This window comes from Anarhichas minor, unplaced genomic scaffold, assembly GCF_050575085.1.
Source record: "Anarhichas minor isolate MPS153535 unplaced genomic scaffold, ASM5057508v1 ptg000051l, whole genome shotgun sequence".
In the NCBI taxonomy this organism is placed as follows: domain Eukaryota; kingdom Metazoa; phylum Chordata; class Actinopteri; order Perciformes; family Anarhichadidae; genus Anarhichas; species Anarhichas minor.
The window spans coordinates 6447569-6470415 of record NW_027466497.1 but is presented as its reverse complement, the minus strand read 5'-3'; the positions used below and the strand labels follow the sequence as shown (position 1 = coordinate 6470415).

Genomic DNA, 22847 nt, shown 5'->3' with positions numbered 1-22847 from the left:
TCAATGTCCTGTACACATGCTGTACGCATCGGTGTTCTTTGGGGTCAATTTGACCCCAGGCTGTTTTAGCTGTATAAAACTATAAGAAATATCAACATTTTACACACATTTGTTTTGGTTGTTTTGGATGATATTGAGGTCACTATAACATGCAATTTTATAATCTTCAAAAAGCTTTAGGGCCCTAACCTAACATAAGCATAACTGTAGTAGTGCGAGAACCACTGATAGTTCACACGAGATGGGGGCGGAGCAAACACTTGCACAGCAGCCTTCTAAACCCTTTCTCTTGGTGCTCTGTGTGCTCTCTCTTTCTGCTCTCTCTCAACTGAAAATGTGTAAGGAAAGGTTTTCTGTCAATGAGGTGTTGTCTCATCTCTTTGACCATGAAAGTGACATAGAGGAGAATGTGTCTGAGACAGAGCATGATGTTGAGGAGGACCCTGATTATGAGGCATCCTCTGATGAGAATGAGACCCTCAGTGTTGACCCTCCTGTTGTCTCTCAAGCACCAGCAAACACATTCAACTTCCAAAAATTGAAAGTTATTACGGTCCGTCTCCCCACTTGAACAACAGGGTAGACTTAGTGCTGCTAATGTCATCAAAATGGTTCCAGGCCACATGATACGCTGTCAGCCATGTCCAAGACATACAATCAGCATTTGAGCTCTTCATAACACCATCAATCGAAAAGGATATACCTGAGATGACAAATTTAGAGGGGAGGCACGTGTATGCGGACAATTGGAAAGACTTGGATGTGACCCACTTGCAGGCCTACATTGGGTTGCTCATTTTGGCAGGAGTGTACAAGTCAAAAGGCGAAGCAGCAGCAAGCCTTTGGGCTGCTGACACTGGAAAGGCAATATTTACAGCCACCATGTCTCTAAACACATTCCATGTTTTCTCCCGGGTCATACGCTTTGATGACAGAGAAACAAAGCAGGGCCGACGAGAGCGTCACAAACTCGCAGCAATACGGGAAGTGGGTTCAGCGATTACCCTTTGTTTACAATCCAGGCCCTCGCATGACTGTGGATGAATGTCTGGTTGCGTTTCGTGGGCGCTGTCCATTCAGACAATACTGAAATTGTGTTTGTTTTTCCTGGGGTCAACTTGACCCCGAACATAATACATGTTACTATTCTTGATAACAGAAATAGTTTTTCATTCCAAATGTTATAGATAACAATATGTACTTAGAAATAATATAAAGCCATTAAAACACCAAAAAGATATCTCTTTCCAATTTTAGGTCAATCAGTGAGATTTTATGGTGATCTGCATATTTCTCCAGAGTCACATAACAGGTATTCTGGATGTATAAGGGAGGTGGGGGGTATTTAAGGCTATTTAGGTAGTCAACAAACAAACATAAAGTACCTGACACATAAACTTGGGAAACAATTTTAATTATGATAATTTTCTGGAGGTTTAAATTGCTGGGGTCAAATTGACCACAAGGATAACAGATGTTAGTAAATTTGAAGGTAACAGGAGGGTTAAGTACAATATATGTACTTCTTCCATCTCTGTATATTTGTAGAAATATGTAGAAACATCAGAATATAAGTATTGTTTTAGTCAATAGCTGCATCATGAATGTAAAGTTATTTTTGTTGTACCTTTGTACCTGTCTATACAGTGGAGGACTGTACGCTAACTAAGCAATATTATTCAAACAAATAGTTACATACAAAGTTGAGGTACTTGTACTACTTGTAGTATTACCATTTAGAAGTATAAAGTTGCATAAACTTCTACTCCACTAAATTTAAGAGGGAATTATCATACTTCTTATTTGTCTGACAGCTATAGTTACTTTTCGGATTACAATTATTCATACTTCCTGTTCATTGAAAACCATGTACTGTATGTCCATATGTGGTGATGTTATGACTCTAAAGGTAACGCCACGCCTACACTGCGCATGCCCGGTATCACAGGTGAACGTTCATTCACCTGACTCGCTCTTCAGCTTGATGTTTACTTATCATAACAACATGAAAACGTTATTTATGTTGCTCCTCTTCTGTCATGTTGCATCTACAGGTAAGATCACACTGTGACTCTCACCGTTACGCTGTTTCCTGTTATTATTGTCGCTGTAAAACTCGTAACAGTCAATTTGTAAAGTGCGACATCAGGAGTCATAGTTTCACTTTCACTCCGTCACACTGTGTTTATAATAATTCCATTATTCAAACGTGTCCATCTGACACTGACTTCACATGATCAGCCTATGTATTGTTCTCATGTAGGTTACTCGTCAGTGCGTTACAGAACGACACATATGCTGCATTCATGCTTTAGTGGAGGAAAGTAAAAGTTGTTCATAACCTCTGTGTGAAGTAATGTCCGTATCTTTAGGGAGGATAGAGGCTATCCCCATATATTATTGTTTGTAAATCAAATTATATACGACAACTATTACAAGACGTTGACTAGCTAATAATAATAATTCCCTAAAGTACACAATCGCAAATGAACAAATATCTGCTGTAAGAAGGCCAAAGTTACATGATTTAAAATAAGGCTACAATAAAACAATATATATTATTATTGTACACGGGCCATCTACATGACTCGTTGCTCGATGCACAAAGTCACAACATAAAATTAGTAACGTTAGTGGGTCTATAACATATTCTTTAGGTAGCTCATTGTGATTTAACATATTTAAAAATACTCCCTTTTTTTTGTAATTGACAACCATTAATATCCATAATTTGTATACAAATTAAGTTCCAATAAACCTTCTTTGTTCTGCAGTGAAACACTCCCTGAAATTTTTCATCACTGCAACTTCTGGAGTCACAAACCTTCCAGAGTTTGTGGGTCTTGGGATGGTCGATGAAGTCCAGGTGGGTTACTGTGACAGCAACATCAAGATCGCGGAGCCTAAACAGGACTGGATGAGAGATTTTATTAAGGATAACCCACAACACAGGGAGTTGTATACTCAGAAGTGTTTTATCAATCATCAGTTCTTCAGAACCAACCTTGACGACTTGAAGCAGCGCTTAAACCAAACTGGAGGTAGGTCTGTTTATGTTCATGTTTAACGTTTAGCTGGTGAGATGTAGCTTCCTGTATGAACACATGCCAGTGCTTTTTGATGAAGAGAATATGGACTTTCACTCTGTTTTCCAGCAGATGTTGAGTGGCTTCCACAGAGCCAGTAATTGGTGGATCAGCGTGTCTCTGTGGTGAAGATGTGATGTTATGTGTTAATAATCGTCTGTGCTGCGATGTCACTTTCTCCCTCTCTACCTCTCTCAGGTGCCCACATTTTACAGAGGATGACTGGCTGTGAGTGGGATGATGAGACTGGAGAGGTTACTGGTTTTAGTCAGTATGGTTATGATGGAGAAGACTTCCTTGTGTTGGACCTGCAGACGATGACGTGGACTGCAACAACACAGCAGGCGTTCAGCACCAAACTTAGATGGAATGCTGACAAAGCCAGATTAGAATACGATAAATATTACTTCAACCATGAATGTCCTCACTGGCTGAAGGAGTATGTGCACTATGGGAGGAGCTCTCTGCAGAGAACAGGTAGATTCACGTGACCTGATGCTCTTTAAAGGACACTAAAGTGTTCATACGCCTCTTCTGTTTTAATGTACAGTAAATATGGACATAGTTTCTCTCACCTCACTTCATCTCTTTTATTCTAGTACTTCATGTTGGGATGTTAATATTAAGATAAATAATAATTGGGACTTGGACCAATATTTATTGATGATTACTGATACTCAGGAATATCAATGAATATATGATTGATTTAATGATGAATGGTCCTTAAATTAAAATTCAGTACATGAAAAACATGGTTATTAAACAGTAGCATTTTCACTGATTTAGATATCTTTACATTTAATAAATAACATGTTAAGCTTATAAAATACAATGCATTGTAAGGATTAAAGGCTTTGGTTTAGATTCATTACAAACAGTTGTGTCTAGGTGAGAGAGACAAACACAAAGAGACACTTCCTGTCTGAACCTCCACAACCCCCAGATGTTGTCATTGTTTAATATTAAATATACTACTTATTGCAGTGCCTCACTAGTAGTAATTCGGTAAGTGTAGTATTATCATGAATAAGGCTCCCCCTGGTGGTGTAAGTAGACTGCATGATGTGCATTTGAATTAAATCACATGACGTGTACTGTCCAGGGTAAGAAAGTAACGTGCATCAATATTTACTGATGCTTTTAAACTGATTTATTTGTATTGATGCATAACATGCCAGCCTAAGTCCTATAAACAGTTTTCTTGTTTGTTTTTAAATCCCTAGACCTTCCCTCAATGTCTCTCCTCCAGAAGACTCCCTCCTCCCCAGTCAGCTGCCACGCTACAGGTTTCTACCCTGACAGAGCCATGATGTACTGGAGGAAAGATGGAGAGGAGCATCACGAGGACCTGGACCACGGAGAGATCCTCCCCAACCACGATGGATCCTTCCAGATCAGTGTGGACCTGATCCTTTCATCAGTCGCACCTGAAGACTGGAGGAGGTACGACTGTGTGTTTCATCTCTCTGGTGTGGAGGACGACATCGTCACCAAACTGGACAAAGCACAGATCAGGACCAACTGGGGTAAGACTGAGATCAGATGTGATGGAAGTTTAAAAACTAACGCTAGACCAGGATCATAACTTCAGAGGTTATGCCCAAAAGCATTTTGTTGTCAATTCAACAGACGAGTTGTTGTGACTTTTAAATCTTTAACCCTCCTCTTAATCCTGATAGAAGAATCAGGTTTGCGACCTCTTATCCTCTTCTTCTGACTCTTATTTTCATAGTTTTGGCAATTATTTCTATGATAACATTGTTCTCATCATCTGTGGTAGAGACAACGTGTGAATGTTTTGTGTTCCAGTTTCTCCGTCAGAGTTTCCTGCTGCTGGTGTTACTGGAGTTGTTGTAGGACTGCTGCTGCTTCTGGCACTCTGCATCGCTGGACTCTTCATCTGGAGGAGGAACAATAATGGTGAGTGAAGCCATTTTTACTCCACTGTTGGATTCAACACAGTAGAAGACGTACTGCGTATACTGTATGAGCTCTCCCACATTTACAGTCAAAGCAGAAGTCAGTGAAGTTCATGCTAAACATGCAAAAGTGTTTTGTTGGTTTCTTTTCATAAACTCTGGATTTTCTTCAACATTTAATATTGTAACGTCTCTTTATTTCAGGATTCATTCCTGCAAACACAGAGTGAAATGTCCAGAGTTGTCGTGGCAAAGTCTGCAGCATCAAACAGGTCTTCAGTCACACTGATGAACCAATGGTTGGCTCACCTTTTATCTGTTCTGACCTGTGACAGACCGGATGATGGATGGGTCCTCTTCTGTCCATGGTCCTTGAGGTCGACACGCAGACAGTATTTTGGAGGGTTTGGGGATATTTGAAGTCATACTTTGTTTTTTTCTCTGTCAGCTGCCTTTTCCAACATGAGAGAAGATATAATCAATATGTTCCTTCTTTGTTTGTGATCTTCCTGTGTCGGAGCACTCCTATGAAGTTAATGGGAACTCTTCTATGAGGTCATCCAAGTGCTTTGAGGTTGGGTACTTTCCAGATGTCCTCTCCTTTTTCTGGTTCAGTGTTTTGACAATGTTTACATGAACGGTCGTCAGCTCACCCCTGATGGTCCAGCAATCTATTAACGCATAAGTCAGCTTTTTGATATCTTTTACAGTTTTGCAATATCACAGTTTACATTTGGTGCTATTTTCAGAACTTTTTCTACATGTTTGATGGATGTGTAATGCAAACTGCATTATATTTTGGGTGGCCAGTTATGGCTGCATGTTTCAGTGGGATTTGCAAATTGTGGGTTATATTAATTCAATCACTGAGTGAACCTTTCTAGTTGTATCAACAAATAATAAAGACATCTCTGTTACGGTACAACTGTTGTGTTGGTGTCTTTTCTATTGACTGCATCCAAAAGGTGCGCTTTAGATCAGTGCTACATTTAAAACAGCATCACCAGGTTATCCATTAATCTGAGTCTTTGCATGCTAACATTTTCAACAGACTTGGCAAGTTTAACCATTAAATCATCATGCCCGGTGTTTTGACAGGAAATCCCGGTGGCCTGATTTCCTCTTAAAAAACAATAAATTCTGTAACCGTGACTCAAAGCTGCTACTGATTAACCAACAGTCCATGAATCATTCATGTCATATGCATTGAATGTGTTGTAACTCTATTATGTTGTTCATTCTGTACACTTCCCTCCTCTGTTGCTCTCCCTGAGGTTTCTTACTTTTTTCTCACCGTTAAAGGTTTTGTTTGGAGTTCTTCCTGTACCGGTGTGAGGGTCCTGGGACAGAGGATGTCGTGTGTGTACAGATTGTAAAGCCCTCTGAGGTCAATTTGTGATTTTGAGCGATACAAAATGAATTGAATTGAACAGTAAAGACAGCCCACTAAAGGGAGGAAGACAGAGACGAGCTGGGATTGTGCTTTTTGCCGGCTGAGGATGGGCAAAGCAGAAGACTCTGGGGTGGAGGAGAGACCCAAATGGGACATGTTGAGGCTGGAACTTCCCAGGGGAATGCCAGGCCGCAGGAATTCCGCTGCTGCTAACTTTCGGCAGCAAAGTCGTACTAAAAAATTAGCTGGTTCACTTCATGATCAAAAAAGGTATTTAATTATTAACAAAAGCTAAAACAGTTACAAACTGAATTAATCTATCGATAGTATGACGTTCCAGGAAAGGAGACCACACGCGTTCTCACCAACAGTCCGATGGGTTTCGGTCAGCTGTAAGAGGGAAGACACATGGACTGAAGAATTTCCTGTAGAACAGTGTCCTTTGAGTTCTGTAAGTGTCTGAAAGTATCTCAAAGTGTCCGAAAGTGTCTGAAAGTGTCCGTATCAGCTCAGTGACTGGCTGAAATCCAATAGTCCCCTCCTGGCTTCGGGCTCCGCCTGCCCTCTGCTCCGATGGTCAGCCTTTCTCGTCTGACCACTTCCTGTTGACTCGGTGCAGTCGATTCTCCGCTTGTTCTAAAAAAAGCCTCACTCAGAAATCCCTTTCTGGCCCTCACGACTATTCTTTACAGTGTTTAATACATACAGTGACTATGCTTTTTAGTTTAATACATTCAATGATTATGCTTTGATGGTTTAATAACACTTTGTGGTATATTGATCACATTACGTTATATGGTTGAAATGAGTACAAATTATTTTTGGACCTCAGTGAACACTGTCCTTTCATAGTAACTGTAGCGCGCATGCGCAGTACGGACTTAAGTGTTTTCCATGGCCGAATAAAGTAACTAACGCTACATGTGCTTCCGCCTCGTGAATACACCAGACAATTCTATAAGTAAATATACTGTAACATATAATATCCTCTATAGGTACACATATTGTGACATTTGATATATTGTAACATTTTATATCCACCACTAGGGGTGCTATTAATCATACTAAAAAAACTTTTAAACTTAAATTCCTCAGACAACAAGGTTCAGTACCTGCTGACATGTATTGGCTTTGCAGTGGGAATTGGAAACGTCTGGCGTTTTCCTTACCTGTGCTGTATGTCCAAATGTACTGGTTTTGATTTCGACAATTTTTTACGTTATGACTCAAAGATCACGCCGCGCCAACACTGCGCATGCCCGGTGTCAAAAGCGAACGTTCAATCAGCTGACTCGCTCTTAAACATGAAAACGTTATTTATGTTGCTCCTCTTCTGTCATGTTGCATCTACAGGTAAGATCACACTGTGACTCTCACCGTTACGCTGTTTCCTGTTATTATTGTCGCTGTAAAACTCGTAACAGTCACTTTGTAAAGAGCGACATCAGGAGTCATAGTTTCACTTTCACTCCGTCACACTGTGTTTATAATAATTCCATTATTCAAACGTGTCCATCTGACACTGACTTCACATGATCAGCCTATGTATTGTTCTCATGTAGGTTACTCGTCAGTGCGTTACAGAACGACACATATGCTGCATTCATGCTTTAGTGGAGGAAAGTAAAAGTTGTTCATAACCTCTGTGTGAAGTAATGTCCGTATCTTTAGGGAGGATAGAGGCTATCCCCATATATTATTGTTTGTAAATCAAATTATATACGACAACTATTACAAGACGTTGACTAGCTAATAATAATAATTCCCTAAAGTACACAATCAAAAATTAACAAATATCTGCTGTAAGAAGGCCAAAGTTACATGATTTAAAATAAGGCTACAATAAAACATATATTATTATTGTACACGGGCCATCTACATGACTCGTTGCTCAATGCACAAAGTCACAACATAAAATTTGTAACGTTAGTGGGTCTATAACATATTCTTTAGGTAGCTCATTGTGATTTAACATATTTTTAAATTATCCCTTTTTTTAATTGACGACCATTAATATCCATAATTTGTATAAAAATTCAGTTCCAATTAACCTTCTTTGTTCTGCAGTGAAACATTCCCTGAAATATTTCCTGACTGCAACTTCTGGAGTCACAAACATTCCAGAGTTTGTGGGTTTTGGGATGGTCGATGAAGTCCAGGTGGGTTACTGTGACAGCAACAGCAAGATCGTGGATCCCAAACAGGACTGGATGAGAGGTTTTATGAAGGATAACCCACAACACAGGGAGTGGTATGTTCAGAAGTGTTCTGGTAATCAGCACGTCTTCAGAGCCAACATTGACGGATTGAAGCAGCGCTTAAACCAAACTGGAGGTAGGTCTGTTTATGTTCATGTTTAATGTTTAGCTGGTGAGATGTAGCTTCCTGTATGAACACATGCCAGTGCTTTTTGATGAAGAGAATATGGACTTTCACTCTGTTTTCCAGCAGATGTTGAGTGGCTTCCACAGAGCCAGTAATTGGTGGATCAGCGTGTCTCTGTGGTGAAGATGTGATGTTATGTGTTAATAATCGTCTGTGCTGCGATGTCACTTTCTCCCTCTCTACCTCTCTCAGGTGCCCACATTTTACAGAGGATGAACGGCTGTGAGTGGGATGACGAGACTGGAGAGGTGATTGGTTTTAATCAGTATGGTTATGATGGAGAAGACTTCATTGCGTTGGACCTGCAGACGCTGACGTGGACTGCACCAAGACAGCAGGCGTTCACCACCAAACTTAGATGGGATGCTGACAAAGCCAGATCAGAATACAATAAATATTACTACATCCAAACATGTCCAGACTGGCTGAAGAAGTATGTGCACTATGGGAGGAGCTTTCTGCAGAGAACAGGTAGATTCACGTGACCTGATGCTCTTTAAATCACATGACATGTGTACTGTCCAGGGTAAGAAAGTAACGTGCATCAATATTTACTGATGCTTTTAAACTGATTTATTTCTATTGATGCATAACATGCCAGCCTAAGTCCTATACACAGTTTTCTTGTTTGTTTTTAAATCCCTAGACCTTCCCTCAGTGTCTCTCCTCCAGAAGACTCCCTCCTCCCCAGTCAGCTGCCACGCTACAGGTTTCTACCCTGACAGAGCCATGATGTACTGGAGGAAAGATGGAGAGGAGCATCACGAGGACCTGGACCACGGAGAGATCCTCCCCAACCACGATGGATCCTTCCAGATCAGTGTGGACCTGATCCTTTCATCAGTCGCACCTGAAGACTGGAGGAGGTACGACTGTGTGTTTCATCTCTCTGGTGTGGAGGACGACATCGTCACCAAACTGGACAAAGCACAGATCAGGACCAACTGGGGTAAGACTGAGATCAGATGTGATGGAAGTTTAAAAACTAACGCTAGACCTGGATCATAACTTCAGAGGTTATGCCCAAAAGCATTTTGTTGTCAATTCAACAGACGAGTTGTTGTGACTTTTAAATCTTTAACCCTCCTCTTAATCCTGATAGAAGAATCAGGTTTGCGACCTCTTATCCTCTTCTTCTGACTCTTATTTTCATAGTTTTGGCAATTATTTCTATGATAACATTGTTCTCATCATCTGTGGTAGAGACAACGTGTGAATGTTTTGTGTTCCAGTTTCTCCGTCAGAGTTTCCTGCTGGTGTTACTGGAGTTGTTGTAGGACTGTTGCTGCTTCTGGCACTCTGCATCGCTGGACTCTTCATCTGGAGGAGGAACAATAATGGTGAGTGAAGCCATTTTTACTCCACTGTTGGATTCAACACAGTAGAAGACGTACTGCGTATACTGTATGAGCTCTCCCACATTTACAGTCAAAGCAGAAGTCAGTGAAGTTCATGCTAAACATGCAAAAGTGTTTTGTTGGTTTCTTTTCATAAACTCTGTATTTTCTTTAACATTTAATATTGTAACGTCTCTTTATTTCAGGATTCATTCCTGCAAACACAGAGTGAAATGTCCAGAGTTGTCGTGGCAAAGTCTGCAGCATCAAACAGGTCTTCAGTCACACTGATGAACCAATGGTTGGCTCACCTTTTATCTGTTCTGACCTGTGACAGACCGGATGATGGATGGGTCCTCTTCTGTCCATGGTCCTTGAGGTCGACACGCAGACAGTATTTTGGAGAGTTTGGGGATATTTGAAGGCATACTTTGTTTTTTCTCTGTCAGCTGCCTTTTCCAACATGAGAGAGGATGTAATCAATATGTTCCTTCTTTGTTTGTGATCTTCCTGTGTCGGAGCACTCCTATGAAGTTAATGGGAACTCTTCTATGAGGTCATCCAAGTGCTCTGAGGTTGGGTGCTTTCCAGATGTCCTCTCCTTTTTCTGGTTCAGTTTTTTGACAATGTTTACATGAACGGTCGTCAGCTCACCCCTGATGGTCCAGCAATCTATTAACGCATAAGTCAGCTTTTTGATATCTTTTACAGTTTTGCAATATCACAGTTTACATTTGGTGCTATTTTCAGAACTTTTTCTACATGTTTGATGGATGTGTAATGCAAACTGCATTATATTTTGGGTGGCCAGTTATGGCTGCATGTTTAAGTGGGATTTGCAAATTGTGGGTTATATTAATTCAATCACTGAGTGAACCTTTCTAGTTGTATCAACACAAATAAAGACATCTCTGTTACGGTACAACTGTTGTGTTGGTGTCTTTTCTATTGACTGCATCCAAAAGGTGCGCTTTAGATCAGTGCTACATTTAAAACAGCATCACCAGGTTATCCATTAATCTGAGTCTTTGCACGCTAACATTTTCAACAGACTTGGCAAGTTTAACCATTAAATCATCATGCCCGGTGCATTTTCTTCATTATTTAACGAGCTGAAAACTTCTTTGTGGTATTGGAAATGTTGTTTATCATATACTTCCTATGTGTAGGAATTGCCTCCATGTTGGTGTCATTACTGGGGTGCATTTTCTACAATACTCTTCTTGCTTGGGTGCAAAACGGCTTTGTGATGACAAAAGAGGTCTCACTGGAAATATCGCAAGATTTGACTCAACACACTCACCTCAGGCTGCTGGAGGCAGCAGCAGCGGCATCCTGCAGGAGAACAGGATGTAGGTCCGTTTGTCTGCGACTTTAACAACAGCATTACAATACATTATAATTTGTATAAATATGTTTGCAGTGCTGGAATGTAACTCAGTAGTAGTAGTAGCTACATTTGCTTAACTGTAGGTCCTACTTAAGTAGTATTTGAAGTTGCCTACTTGAGTATTTCCATGTTATGCTACTTTACTCTTCTACTCCACTAGATTTCAGAGGGAAATACTGAACTACTGTTTACTTCACTATGTGTTTGACGGTTGTAGATACTTTGCAGATTCAGGTGATTACAAAGTATAAATCAACTTATTATGATGTGTTATCTATTAAGCTTCCCAGCAGTATAAAGTAGTTTGACTCCATCTTTACCAGCTGCAACATTAAAGAGATAAATCAATGCATCAATAATTATAATGACTTTTAGCGGTGATATAACAACATCACACTACTTCCTTTGTCAGGAAAACATAAACACAGGCGATTTTGAGCAGAGGAAATGCCCAAATATCTTTTTGTTTGCCTGCTGTTCTTCTTCTCCAAGCATTTTTCGGCTACTGTCTTAAAGGCTCTGTCCACACAAATTCCACAAAACATATTTTACAACTTACCTCTAGTGGCATCTAGCTATGCAAATAGTTTTAGAAACCAGATTACTCTGAACACTCTGGTTCAGTGACAGCATGACTGAATGTTACAGTCACATGTTCAGTTGTGGGAACTAACTCATGTTGACTTTTAGAAGTCCCTTTGTGTCAGTTTTTTTAATGAGAATGTGTAGCCATGTGTAATGATTGTTTTCCTTTTATCCTTCCGCTCAGCTGTCATCGCCATATTCCCCTGTCTGAAGTCTTTATCATGCACCTTTAAAAAGCTGATTCCGCTACCAGTAATACGAGAACATGGCTACGAAGTAAGCTCAGGAATCATGTTTTTCTGATCTCCGATTCCGATTTTCCTAAACGTTTCACCAACTATGCAACTCGTAAGCTTTATAGTCTGGACGGGGATCATTTCGAAAACGATGCTGAAACGCCGTGTGGACGGAGATTGTTTTTGTTTTAAAACGAAAACGGATTAGTGTGGATGTAGCCTTAGTCTGAAAAGGGAAGTCGTTTGAGAGAGTAACCACTTTTGCACCAGTTTCCTGTTGCAGCTTTGTGCTCAGTTGCATCGTGTATTTGCCCGTCACATTTCTACAACCTCCTCATGTTTATCTAATAAGCAAAGAGTTGACAGGATCAGACCTGATCTTGGCAGGCAGGACTTGTAAAGGTTGTCTAATGGAGGTTTAGAGGGGGGTGGGGTGAGGGTTGGTTCGTTGTTGGCCAAATGGAACCGCTGGAGCACAACACAGCTCACACCAAGAGACCCAGGAATCTGAGAGCTGACCCTCCCCCTCCCATGCACACACAGACATTAGGAGAGAAGCAGCACCTCGAGCACACTGTGATGCTAATACTTTTGCACTTTTACTAAAGAAACAAATTGAATGCAGGACTTTTTACCTGTAACAGTATTTACACACTGTGGTATCGCTGCATTCACTAAAGTACAATATATGTACTTCTTCCATCTCTGTATATTTGTAGAAATATGTAGAAACATCAGAATACAAGTTTTGTAAACATGTTTTAGTCAATAGCTGCATCATGAATGTAAAGTTATTTTAGTTGTACCTTTGTACCTGTCTATACAGTGGAGGACTGTACGCTAACTAAGCAATATTATTCAAACACAAGGCTGCATACAAAGTTGAGGTACTTGTACTACTTGTAGTATTACCATTTAGAAGTATAAAGTTGCATCAACTTCTACTCCACTAAATTTAAGAGGGAATTATCGTACTTCTTATTTGTCTGACAGCTATAGTTACTTTTCAGATTCAAATTTCATATCTTTCCTGTCCATTGAAAACAATGTACTGTATGTCCATGTGTGGTGATGTCGATTTCGACTATTTTTGATGTTATCACTTTAATGGACACACCTACACTGCGCATGCCCGGTATCAAAGGCGAACGTTCAGTCAGCTATCTCGCTCTTCAGCTTGAGGTTTACTTATCATAACAACATGAAAACGTTATTTATGTTGCTGCTCTTCTGTCATGTTGCATCTACAGGTAAGATCACACTGTGACTCTCACCGTTACGCTGTTTCCTGTTATTATTGTCGCTGTAAAACTCGTTGCAGTCACTTTGTAAAGAGCGACATCAGGAGTCATAGTTTCACTTTCACTCCGTCAATTCCGTTATTCAAACCATCTGACACTGACTTCACATGATCAGCCTATGTATTGTTCTCATGTAGGTTACTCGTCAGTGCGTTACAGAACGACACATATGCTGCATTCATGCTTTAGTGGAGGAAAGTAAAAGTTGTTCATAACCTCTGTGTGAAGTAATGTCCGTATCTTTAGGGAGGATAGAGGCTATCCCCATATATTATTGTTTGTAAATCAAATTATATACGACAACTATTACAAGACGTTGACTAGCTAATAATAATAATTCCCTAAACTACACAATCACAAATGAACAAATATCTGCTGTAAGAAGGCCAAAGTTACATGATTTAAAATAAGGCTACAATAAAACAATATATTATTATTGTACACGGGCCATCTACATGACTCGTTGCTCAATGCACAAAGTCACAACATAAAATTAGTAACGTTAGTGGGTCTACAACATATTCTTTAGGTAGCTCGTTGTGGTTTAACATATTTTTAAATTAATAAAAATTGACAACCACTAATATCCATAATTTGTATACAATTAAGTTCTAATAAACCTTCTTTGTTCTGCAGTGAAACACTCCCTGAAATATGTCCTGACTGCAACTTCTGGAGTCACAAACATTCCAGAGTTTGTGGGTCTTGCGATGGTCAATGAAGTCCAGATGGGTTACTGTGACAGCAACAGCAAGACCCCGGAGCTCAAACAGGACTGGATGAGAGAAGTTATGAAGGATAACCCACAACACATGGAGTGGTATGTTCAGAGGTGTTTTAGCTATCAGCAGTTCTTCAGAACCAACATTGACGCCTTGAAGCAGCGCTTAAACCAAACTGGAGGTAGGCCTGTTTATGTTCATGTTTAACGTTTAGCTGGTGAGATGTAGCTTCCTGTATGAACACATGCCAGTGCTTTTTGATGAAGAGAATATGGACTTTCACTCTGTTTTCCAGCAGATGTTGAGTGGCTTCCACAGAGCCAGTAATTGGTGGATCAGCGTGTCTCTGTGGTGAAGATGTGATGTTATGTGTTAATAATCGTCTGTGCTGCGATGTCACTTTCTCCCTCTCTACCTCTCTCAGGTGCCCACATTTTACAGAAGATGAACGGCTGTGAGTGGGATGATGAGACTGGAGAGGTGATTGGTTTTCATCAGTATGGTTATGATGGAGAAGACTTCATTGTGTTGGACCTGCAGACGCTGACGTGGACTGCACCAAGACAGCAGGCGTTCAGCACCAAACTTAGATGGGATGCTGAGAAAGCCAGATCAGAATACAATAAAAATTACTGCTTCCACGAATGTCCTCACTGGCTGAAGACGTATGTGGACTATGGGAGGAGCTCTCTGCAGAGAACAGGTAGATTCACGTGACCTGATGACACTAAAGTGTTCATACGCCTCTTCTGTTTTAATGTAGAGTAAATATGGACATAATTTCACTCACCTCACTTCATCTCTTTTATTCTTGGTGTCCTCTCCACTTTTATTTCATAACTTTATTCACTTAAAGCTCATTAAAGTTCTTCAAATTGACTCTAAGTGAGATCATTCACATCTGCATCTGCTACATGAACACATTTAACTCCCAGTACTTCATGTTGGGATGTTAATATTAAGATAAATAATAATTAGAGCTGGGACCAATATTTATTGATGATGACTGATACTCAGGAATATCATTGAATATATTATTGATTTAATGATGAATGGTCCTTAAATTAAAATTCAGTACATGAAAAACATGGTTATTAAACAGTATTATTTTCACTGATTTAGATATCTTTACATTTAATAAAAAACACATGTTAAGCTTATGAAATACAATGCATTGTAAGGATTAAAGGCTTTGGCTTATAACCCCTCAAAATCAAACAAATTTAAATGAACTGTTCAAGGCTTTTGGAGTTCAAACTATTATTCATTATTTCACAAATAAACACAGATTACAAAAACATTCTCAATGATTAATAGAGATATGTGTAGCAGGACTTCATTTTTATTCTCCATTTACATCTCACAACCCCCAGATGTTGTCATTGTTTAATATTAAATATACTATGTATTGCAGTGCCTCACTAGTAGTAATTCGGTAAGTGTAGTATTATCATGAATAAGGCTCCCCCTGGTGGTGTGAGTAGACTGCATGATGTGCATTTGAATTAAATCACATGATATGTGTACTGTCCAGGGTAAGAAAGTAACGTGCATCAATATTTACTGATGCTTTTAAACTGATTTATTTGTATTGATGCATAACATGCCAGCCTAAGTCCTATACACAGTTTTCTTGTTTGTTTTTAAATCCCTAGACCTTCCCTCAGTGTCTCTCCTCCAGAAGACTCCCTCCTCCCCAGTCAGCTGCCACGCTACAGGTTTCTACCCTGACAGAGCCATGATGTACTGGAGGAAAGATGGAGAGGAGCATCACGAGGACGTGGACCACGGAGAGATCCTCCCCAACCACGATGGATCCTTCCAGATCAGTGTGGACCTGATCCTTTCATCAGTCGCACCTGAAGACTGGAGGAGGTACGACTGTGTGTTTCATTTCTCTGGTGTGGAGGACGACATCGTCACCAAACTGGACAAAGCACAGATCAGGACCAACTGGGGTAAGACTGAGATCAGATGTGATGGAAGTTTAAAAACTAACGCTAGACCTGGATCATAACTTCAGAGGTTATGCCCAAAAGCATTTTGTTGTCAATTCAACAGACGAGTTGTTGTGACTTTTAAATCTTTAACCCTCCTCTTAATCCTGATAGAAGAATCAGGTTTGCGACTTCTTATCCTCTTCTTCTGACTCTTATTTTCATAGTTTGGGCAATTATTTCTATGATAACATTGTTCTCATCATCTGTGGTAGAGACAACGTGTGAATGTTTTGTGTTCCAGTTTCTCCGTCAGAGTTTCCTGCTGGTGTTACTGGAGTTGTTGTAGGACTGCTGCTGCTTCTGGCACTCTGCATCGCTGGACTCTTCATCTGGAGGAGGAACAATAATGGTGAGTGAAGCCATTTTTACTCCACTGTTGGATTCAACACAGTAGAAGACGTACTGCGTATACTGTATGAGCTCTCCCACATTTACAGTCAAAGCAGAAGTCAGTGAAATTAATACAAAACATGCAAAAGTGTTTTTTTGGTTTCTTTTCATAAACTCTGTATTTTCTTTAACATTTAATATTGTAACGTCTCTTTATTTCAGGATTCATTCCTGCAAACACAGAGTGAAATGTCCAGAGTTGTCGTGGCAAAGTCTGCAGCATCAAACAGGTCTTCAGTCACACTGATGAACCAATGGTTGGCTCACCTTTTATCTGTTCTGACCTGTGACAGACCGGATGATGGATGGGTCCTCTTCTGTCCATGGTCCTTGAGGTCGACACGCAGACAGTATTTTGGAGGGTTTGGGGATATTTGAAGTCATACTTTGTTTTTTTCTCTGTCAGCTGCCTTTTCCAACATGAGAGAGGATATAATCAATATGTTCCTTCTTTGTTTGTGATCTTCCTGTGTCGGAGCACTCCTATGAAGTTAATGGGAACTCTTCTATGAGGTCCTCCAAGTGCTTTGAGGTTGGGTGCTTTCCAGATGTCCTCTCCTTTTTCTGGTTCAGTTTTTTGACAATGTTTACATGAACGGTCGTCAGCTCACCCCTGATGGTCCAGCAATCTATTAACGCATAAGTCAGCTTTTTGATATCTTTAACAGTTTTGCAATATCACAGTTTACATTTGGTGCTGTTTTCAGAACTTTTTCTACATGTTTGATGGATGTGTAATGCTAACTGCATTATATTTTGGGTGGCCAGTTATCGCTGCATGTTTCAGTGGGATTTGCAAATTGTGGGTTATATTAATTCAATCACTGAGTGAACCTTTCTAGTTGTATCAACAATAATAAAGACATCTCTGTTACAGTACAACTGTTGTGTTGGTGTCTTTTCTATTGACTGCATCCAAAAGGTGCGCTTTAGATCAGTGCTACATTTAAAACAGCATCACCAGGTTATCCATTAATCTGAGTCTTTGCACGCTAACATTTTCAACAGACTTGGCAAGTTTAACCATTAAATCATCATGCCCGGTGTTTTGACAGGAAATCCCGGTGGCCTGATTTCCTCTTAAAAAACAATAAATTCTGTAACCGTGACTCAAAGCTGCTACTGATTAACCAACAGTCCATGAATCATTCATGTCATATGCATTGAATGTGTTGTAACTCTATTATGTTGTTCATTCTGTACACTTCCCTCCTCTGTTGCTCTCCCTGAGGTTTCTTACTTTTTTCTCACCGTTAAAGGTTTTGTTTGGAGTTCTTCCTGTACCGGTGTGAGGGTCCTGGGACAGAGGATGTCGTGTGTGTACAGATTGTAAAGCCCTCTGAGGTCAATTTGTGATTTCGGGCGATACAAAATAAATTGAATTGAACAGTAAAGACAGCCCACTAAAGGGAGGAAGACAGAGACGAGCTGGGATTGTGCTTTTTGCCGGCTGAGGATGGGCAAAGCAGAAGACTCTGGGGTGGAGGAGAGACCCAAATGGGACAACAAGGTTCAGTACCTGCTGACATGTATTGGCTTTGCAGTGGGGATTGGAAACGTCTGGTGTTTTCCTTACCTGTGCCAAACCTATGGAGGAGGTGAGATGCTATAATATGATGCACCAGATTAAGTAACTTTGCTGGTTAAGTTTTATCACACGTTATTTTTTCACTTCATTCATAACATTTTTCAGACTATTTTTGGGATTATGAGACACTGAATTGAAATGCAAACACTGTGGATTCTTTCTGCCTCAGTTAGTCATTAACAAATGGACTAGGCCAGTCAATAACAAAATTATTAACTTTATCTGTGTTTGATTGATCGCAGTGAACATTAGGGAGTGTTTCCTGTGTTTACTTCCTCATAGTTCCAGACAAAATCCTAAATGACCTGATTCAGGCGTAACTGAATAAAACTGCCCAAAAAATACAGTGATCACTTCGTGTCTAAATGTATTTATATTTCTGGAGATATTTTAGTATTGCAGTGCACCAATTAGCATAACCTGTAATCTCCCTTACATAGCTTGATTAAGGTAATAATAACGCATTTGTTTAACATGGTTCAAACAAGTGTAGTCAAGACCACTAAAACGAGACCAAATCATGAGCAAGACCAGAGTGCAGCGAGACAAGACCAAGACTTTGAGGGGTTGACTAACTGTGAGGTCAACGTTTGCTTCATGCCTTCAGGTGCATTCCTCATCCCCTACCTGATAGCGCTGGTGTTTGAGGGCCTCCCTCTGCTCTACCTGGAGCTGGCTATAGGACAGAGGTTCTGCATGGGCAGCATCGGTGTCTGGAACTCCATCTCACCATGTAACGGGTTTGTATATGGACCCAAATGCAACACACCGGATTCCAGAGATCTTTGGCTTTTATTACCAACTTCAAATAGGGCTGGTCAGTATGGCGGCGGTGAAACTCCCTGATGAGAGGGGCATCCAAAACGTGACGAGCTGGGACCCAGGATCTTTCTTCTGGACCGTAGCCCTCCCAGTCGACCAGGTATTGCAGGCCTCTCCCACGGCGGCGGGAACGAAGCAGGCGGCGAACCGTGTAGGTAAGCCCTCCATCGATGAATCGAAGTGGTGGCGGAGGCTGTACAGCAGGAACCAGTGTGCACTCTCGAACTGGCTTCAACTTGGAGACGTGGAATGACGGGTGGACCCGCATGGTCTGGGGCAGCTTGAGCCTCACTGCCACTGGATTGATGACCTTCAGGATCTCGAATGGCCCAATGAACCTGGGTGCCACCTTCTTAGACTCTACCCGCAAGGGTAGGTCCTGGGTCGATAGCCACACCTTCTGACCAGCCTGGTAGATGGCGGCTTTGGAGCGATGCCGGTTGGCCGCTGTGGAGTACCGGTTGGCTGATCGGACGAGCGCAACTCTGGCCTCGGTCCCGGTACGGCGGCAGCGTCGGACGAAGGCTTGGGCAGGAAACCTCTTTCTCCAGGGCCGAAAACAGTGGCGGTTGAAAACCGTAGGCGCACTGAAACGGGGACATTCCAGTGGCAGAACTGGTCAGGGTGTTGTGGGCGTACTCCACCCACAGGAGCTGCTGGGACCAGGACGATGGATGCTTGGAAACCAAGCACCGTAGAGCCGTCTCCATCTCCTGGTTCTTGCGCTCAGTCTGGCCGTTAGATTGCGGGTGGTATCCAGATGACAGGCTGGCTGTGGCCCCGATGAGTGTGCAGAACTCCCTCCAGAACACGGATGTAAACTGAGGTCCCCGGTCAGAAACCACGTCAGTGGGGAGACCATGGAGCCGGAAGACATGCAGCAGGACCAGCTCAGCAGTCTCTTTAGCCGAGGGGAGCTTGGGCAAGGGTACAAAGTGGGCCATCTTGCTGAACCGATCTACCACTGTCAGGATGGTGGTATGTTTGTTGGACAGTGGTAGACCGGTAACAAAGTCCAAGGAGATGTGGGACCAGGGCCGATGGGGCACAGACAGAGGTTGCAGGAAACCAGCGGGAGCCTGGTGGAATAGCTTGTGCTGGTTGCAGACAGGACAGGCATTGACGAACTCCCGGGTGTCTTTCTCCAGAGTAGCCCACCAGAACCTCTGCCGCAGAGCATCCCTGGTACGCTGGCTCCCGGGGTGGCAAGTGAGTTTGGAGCTGTGGGCCCACTGGAGGACGTCGGACCTCAGGGTCTGAGGGATGAACAGGCGGTCAGGAGGGCAGGAGCTAGGACCGGGCTGGTCCTCCAGGGCGGCCTTGACTCTCTCCTCTACCTCCCAGGTGACTGAAGCAACCAAGACAGGGGCAGAAAGGATATTGTCATTGCAAGGGGTGGAATCGCCCTTATCAACAAACTGGCGGGACAGGGCGTCAGGCTTGACGTTGCGGGTACCGGGCCGGTAACAGAGGGAAAAGTTGAATCGGGTAAAAAACAGGGACCATCTGGCTTGCCGAGAGTTCAGTCTCTTGGCAGACTGAATGTACTCGAGGTTCTTGTGATCAGTCCATACCAAAAAGGGCAGGCTGGTCCCCTCAAGCCAGTGACGCCACTCCTCAAGGTCCAGCTTAACAACTAGCAGCTCTCGGTTACCAATGTCATAGATTCTTTCAGCAGGTGAGAGCCGCCTAGAAAAGAAGGCACAGGGGTGGAGTTTCTGGTCGCTGGCAGCCCGCTGGGATAGGATGGCCCCCACCCCAACATCGGAGGCATCCACCTCCACAACGAACTGTCTCTCTGGGTCAGGAACTTGGAGGATAGGGGCAGAGGTAAACCGGGCCTTAAGGTTCTGGAAGGCCTCCTCAGCCGAGGGTGACCACTGGAACAGCACTTTGGATGAGGTAAGGGCCGTGAGTGGGGCAGCCACGGTGCTATAGCCACGGATGAACCTCCGGTAGAAGTTAGCAAACCCCAGGAATCGTTGCAGCTGTTTACGTGAGTCAGGGACGGGCCAGGACGTAACAGCTTCACACTTCTCTGCCTTAATGAACAGAGAATTCTTTAGGAGGCGTTGAAGGACTGCTTGGACATGGTGAATGTGCTCCTCTTGGGACCTGGAGAAAATCAGAATGTCGTCAAGGTAGACGAACACCTGTTTGTTTAACATGTCTCTCAGCACATCATTCACCAGGGCCTGGAAGACAGCTGGGGCATTGGTGAGACCGAAGGGCATGACCAGGTATTCATAATGTCCAGTGGGGGTGTTGAAAGCCGTCTTCCACTCGTCACCCTCTCGGATCCGGACCAAATGATAGGCGTTACGCAGGTCTAGCTTGGTGAAGATGGTAGCCCCCCGCAGCAACTCAAAGGCAGAAGAGATGAGTGGGAGTGGGTAGCGGTTCTTGATGGTAATGTCGTTGAGGCCCCTGTAGTCAATGCAAGGCCTCAGTGACTTGTCCTTCTTTCCCACGAAGAAGAACCCCGCACCAGCAGGTGAAGAAGAGGGACGGATGATCCCAGCAGCTAGAGAGGAATTTATGTATGCCTCCATGGTCTCTCTTTCAGGTGCAGATAAGGAATACAGGCGACCCCTGGGTGGAGTGGTACCTGGTTGCAGGTCAATGGCGCAATCGTAGGGGCGATGTGGAGGCGGAGATGAGGCCCTGACCTTACTGAATACCTCCCGATAGTCATGGTATTCAGTAGGCACCCCTGACAGGTCCGAAGCAGAGCTGGAACAGACTGACTGCCGGGGTGTAGCAGCTTGTTTCAGGCAAATCAGGTGACAGGATGAGCTCCACCCCAGGATGGCTCCTGTGGCCCAGTCTATGTGGGGGTTATGGCGGCGGAGCCAGGAGTAACCCAGGATTAATGGATGCTGGGGTGACAGCAGGACAAGAAACCGGATAGTCTCATGGTGGTTACCAGACAGGAGCATACGGATTGGCATGGTCTGGTGAGTCACTGTCCCCAGTAGGTGGCCATCCAGGGCGCTGGCAGGAATAGGGCATGGCAGAGGTACCCGGTTGATACCCAGCTGACGGGCTAGGTCCTCATCAATGATGCTGTCATCAGCGCCAGAGTCAATGAGCGTAGTGAGGGTCTGGGATCCGTTCGCGAGCAGAAGCTGAACGTGGCAAAGGGGTCTTTGGTTGGGAGAGAGTCTTGTGGTTCGGCTCACCAGTACCTCCCCTACTACTGGCGAGCCATGCCCTTTTGCTGGGCACCGGGATATAAAGTGACCAGCCTGGCCACAGTACAGGCAAAGATTTCCGCGGTGGCGACGCTCACGCTCCTCTGGAGTGAGACTGGTGCGCCCCACCTGCATGGGTTCAACGCCCCCAGGTTGAGGCCCTGGGATGATGCTGGTAGCTGCTGGAGGACCTCGAGGCCGGATGGAAGACTGGCGATCTGTCTCTCCCTTGCGTCGCTCCTGTCGCCTTGCCTGTGTGCATCTGTCCACTCGGGAAGTCAGTTCAATTAAGCCATCCAGGTTGGCAGTTAAATCAAAAGAAATCAGTTCATCTTTAATATACCCAGCGAGTCCAGCCAAAAAAAAACTCACACTGTGCTGCCGAGTTCCAGTCGCTAAGGCGTGCTCTCATACGAAACTCAATGGCATAGTCAGCAACTGTCCGGTCTCCCTGACGCAGTTCCATAAGTCCCCCGGTAGGATCAGGACCCTTGGAGAC

General features: G+C 42.9%; 3 protein-coding genes across 3 annotated transcripts; all 3 read left to right on the top strand.

The window, feature by feature from the left end:
* Positions 1-1932: 1932 nt before the first annotated feature.
* On the top strand, positions 1933-4828 carry LOC142971985 (major histocompatibility complex class I-related protein 1-like). The gene is made up of 4 exons (XM_076112737.1): positions 1933-1948; positions 2748-3041; positions 3285-3563; positions 4310-4828. The coding sequence occupies exons 1-4, from the start codon at positions 1933-1935 to the stop codon at positions 4669-4671; spliced, it is 951 nt and encodes a 316-aa protein (XP_075968852.1). The 3' UTR covers positions 4672-4828.
* A 2666-nt stretch (positions 4829-7494) lies between these two features.
* On the top strand, positions 7495-9791 carry LOC142971984 (major histocompatibility complex class I-related protein 1-like). Its single transcript, XM_076112736.1, has 4 exons — positions 7495-7751; positions 8466-8732; positions 8976-9254; positions 9430-9791. Exons 1-4 carry the CDS (start codon positions 7577-7579, stop codon positions 9789-9791), a joined length of 1083 nt encoding a protein of 360 aa, XP_075968851.1. The 5' UTR covers positions 7495-7576.
* Positions 9792-12790: 2999 nt separating this feature from the next.
* On the top strand, positions 12791-16371 carry LOC142971983 (major histocompatibility complex class I-related protein 1-like). Its single transcript, XM_076112735.1, has 5 exons — positions 12791-12907; positions 13770-13776; positions 14242-14535; positions 14779-15057; positions 16010-16371. Exons 1-5 carry the CDS (start codon positions 12791-12793, stop codon positions 16369-16371), a joined length of 1059 nt encoding a protein of 352 aa, XP_075968850.1.
* The last annotated feature ends 6476 nt before the right edge of the window (positions 16372-22847 follow it).

Coding starts and splice junctions, on each gene's coding strand:
- LOC142971984 (XM_076112736.1), top strand. CDS start 7,577: ATGTCCAAATGTACTGGTTTTGATTTCGACAATTTTTTACGTTATGAC. Junction 8,733..8,975: donor GCGCTTAAACCAAACTGGAG/GTAGGTCTGTTT, acceptor TACCTCTCTCAG/GTGCCCACATTTTACAGAGG. Junction 9,255..9,429: donor GAGCTTTCTGCAGAGAACAG/GTAGATTCACGT, acceptor TTAAATCCCTAG/ACCTTCCCTCAGTGTCTCTC.
- LOC142971985 (XM_076112737.1), top strand. Junction 3,042..3,284: donor GCGCTTAAACCAAACTGGAG/GTAGGTCTGTTT, acceptor TACCTCTCTCAG/GTGCCCACATTTTACAGAGG. Junction 3,564..4,309: donor GAGCTCTCTGCAGAGAACAG/GTAGATTCACGT, acceptor TTAAATCCCTAG/ACCTTCCCTCAATGTCTCTC.
- LOC142971983 (XM_076112735.1), top strand. CDS start 12,791: ATGGAACCGCTGGAGCACAACACAGCTCACACCAAGAGACCCAGGAAT. Junction 14,536..14,778: donor GCGCTTAAACCAAACTGGAG/GTAGGCCTGTTT, acceptor TACCTCTCTCAG/GTGCCCACATTTTACAGAAG. Junction 15,058..16,009: donor GAGCTCTCTGCAGAGAACAG/GTAGATTCACGT, acceptor TTAAATCCCTAG/ACCTTCCCTCAGTGTCTCTC.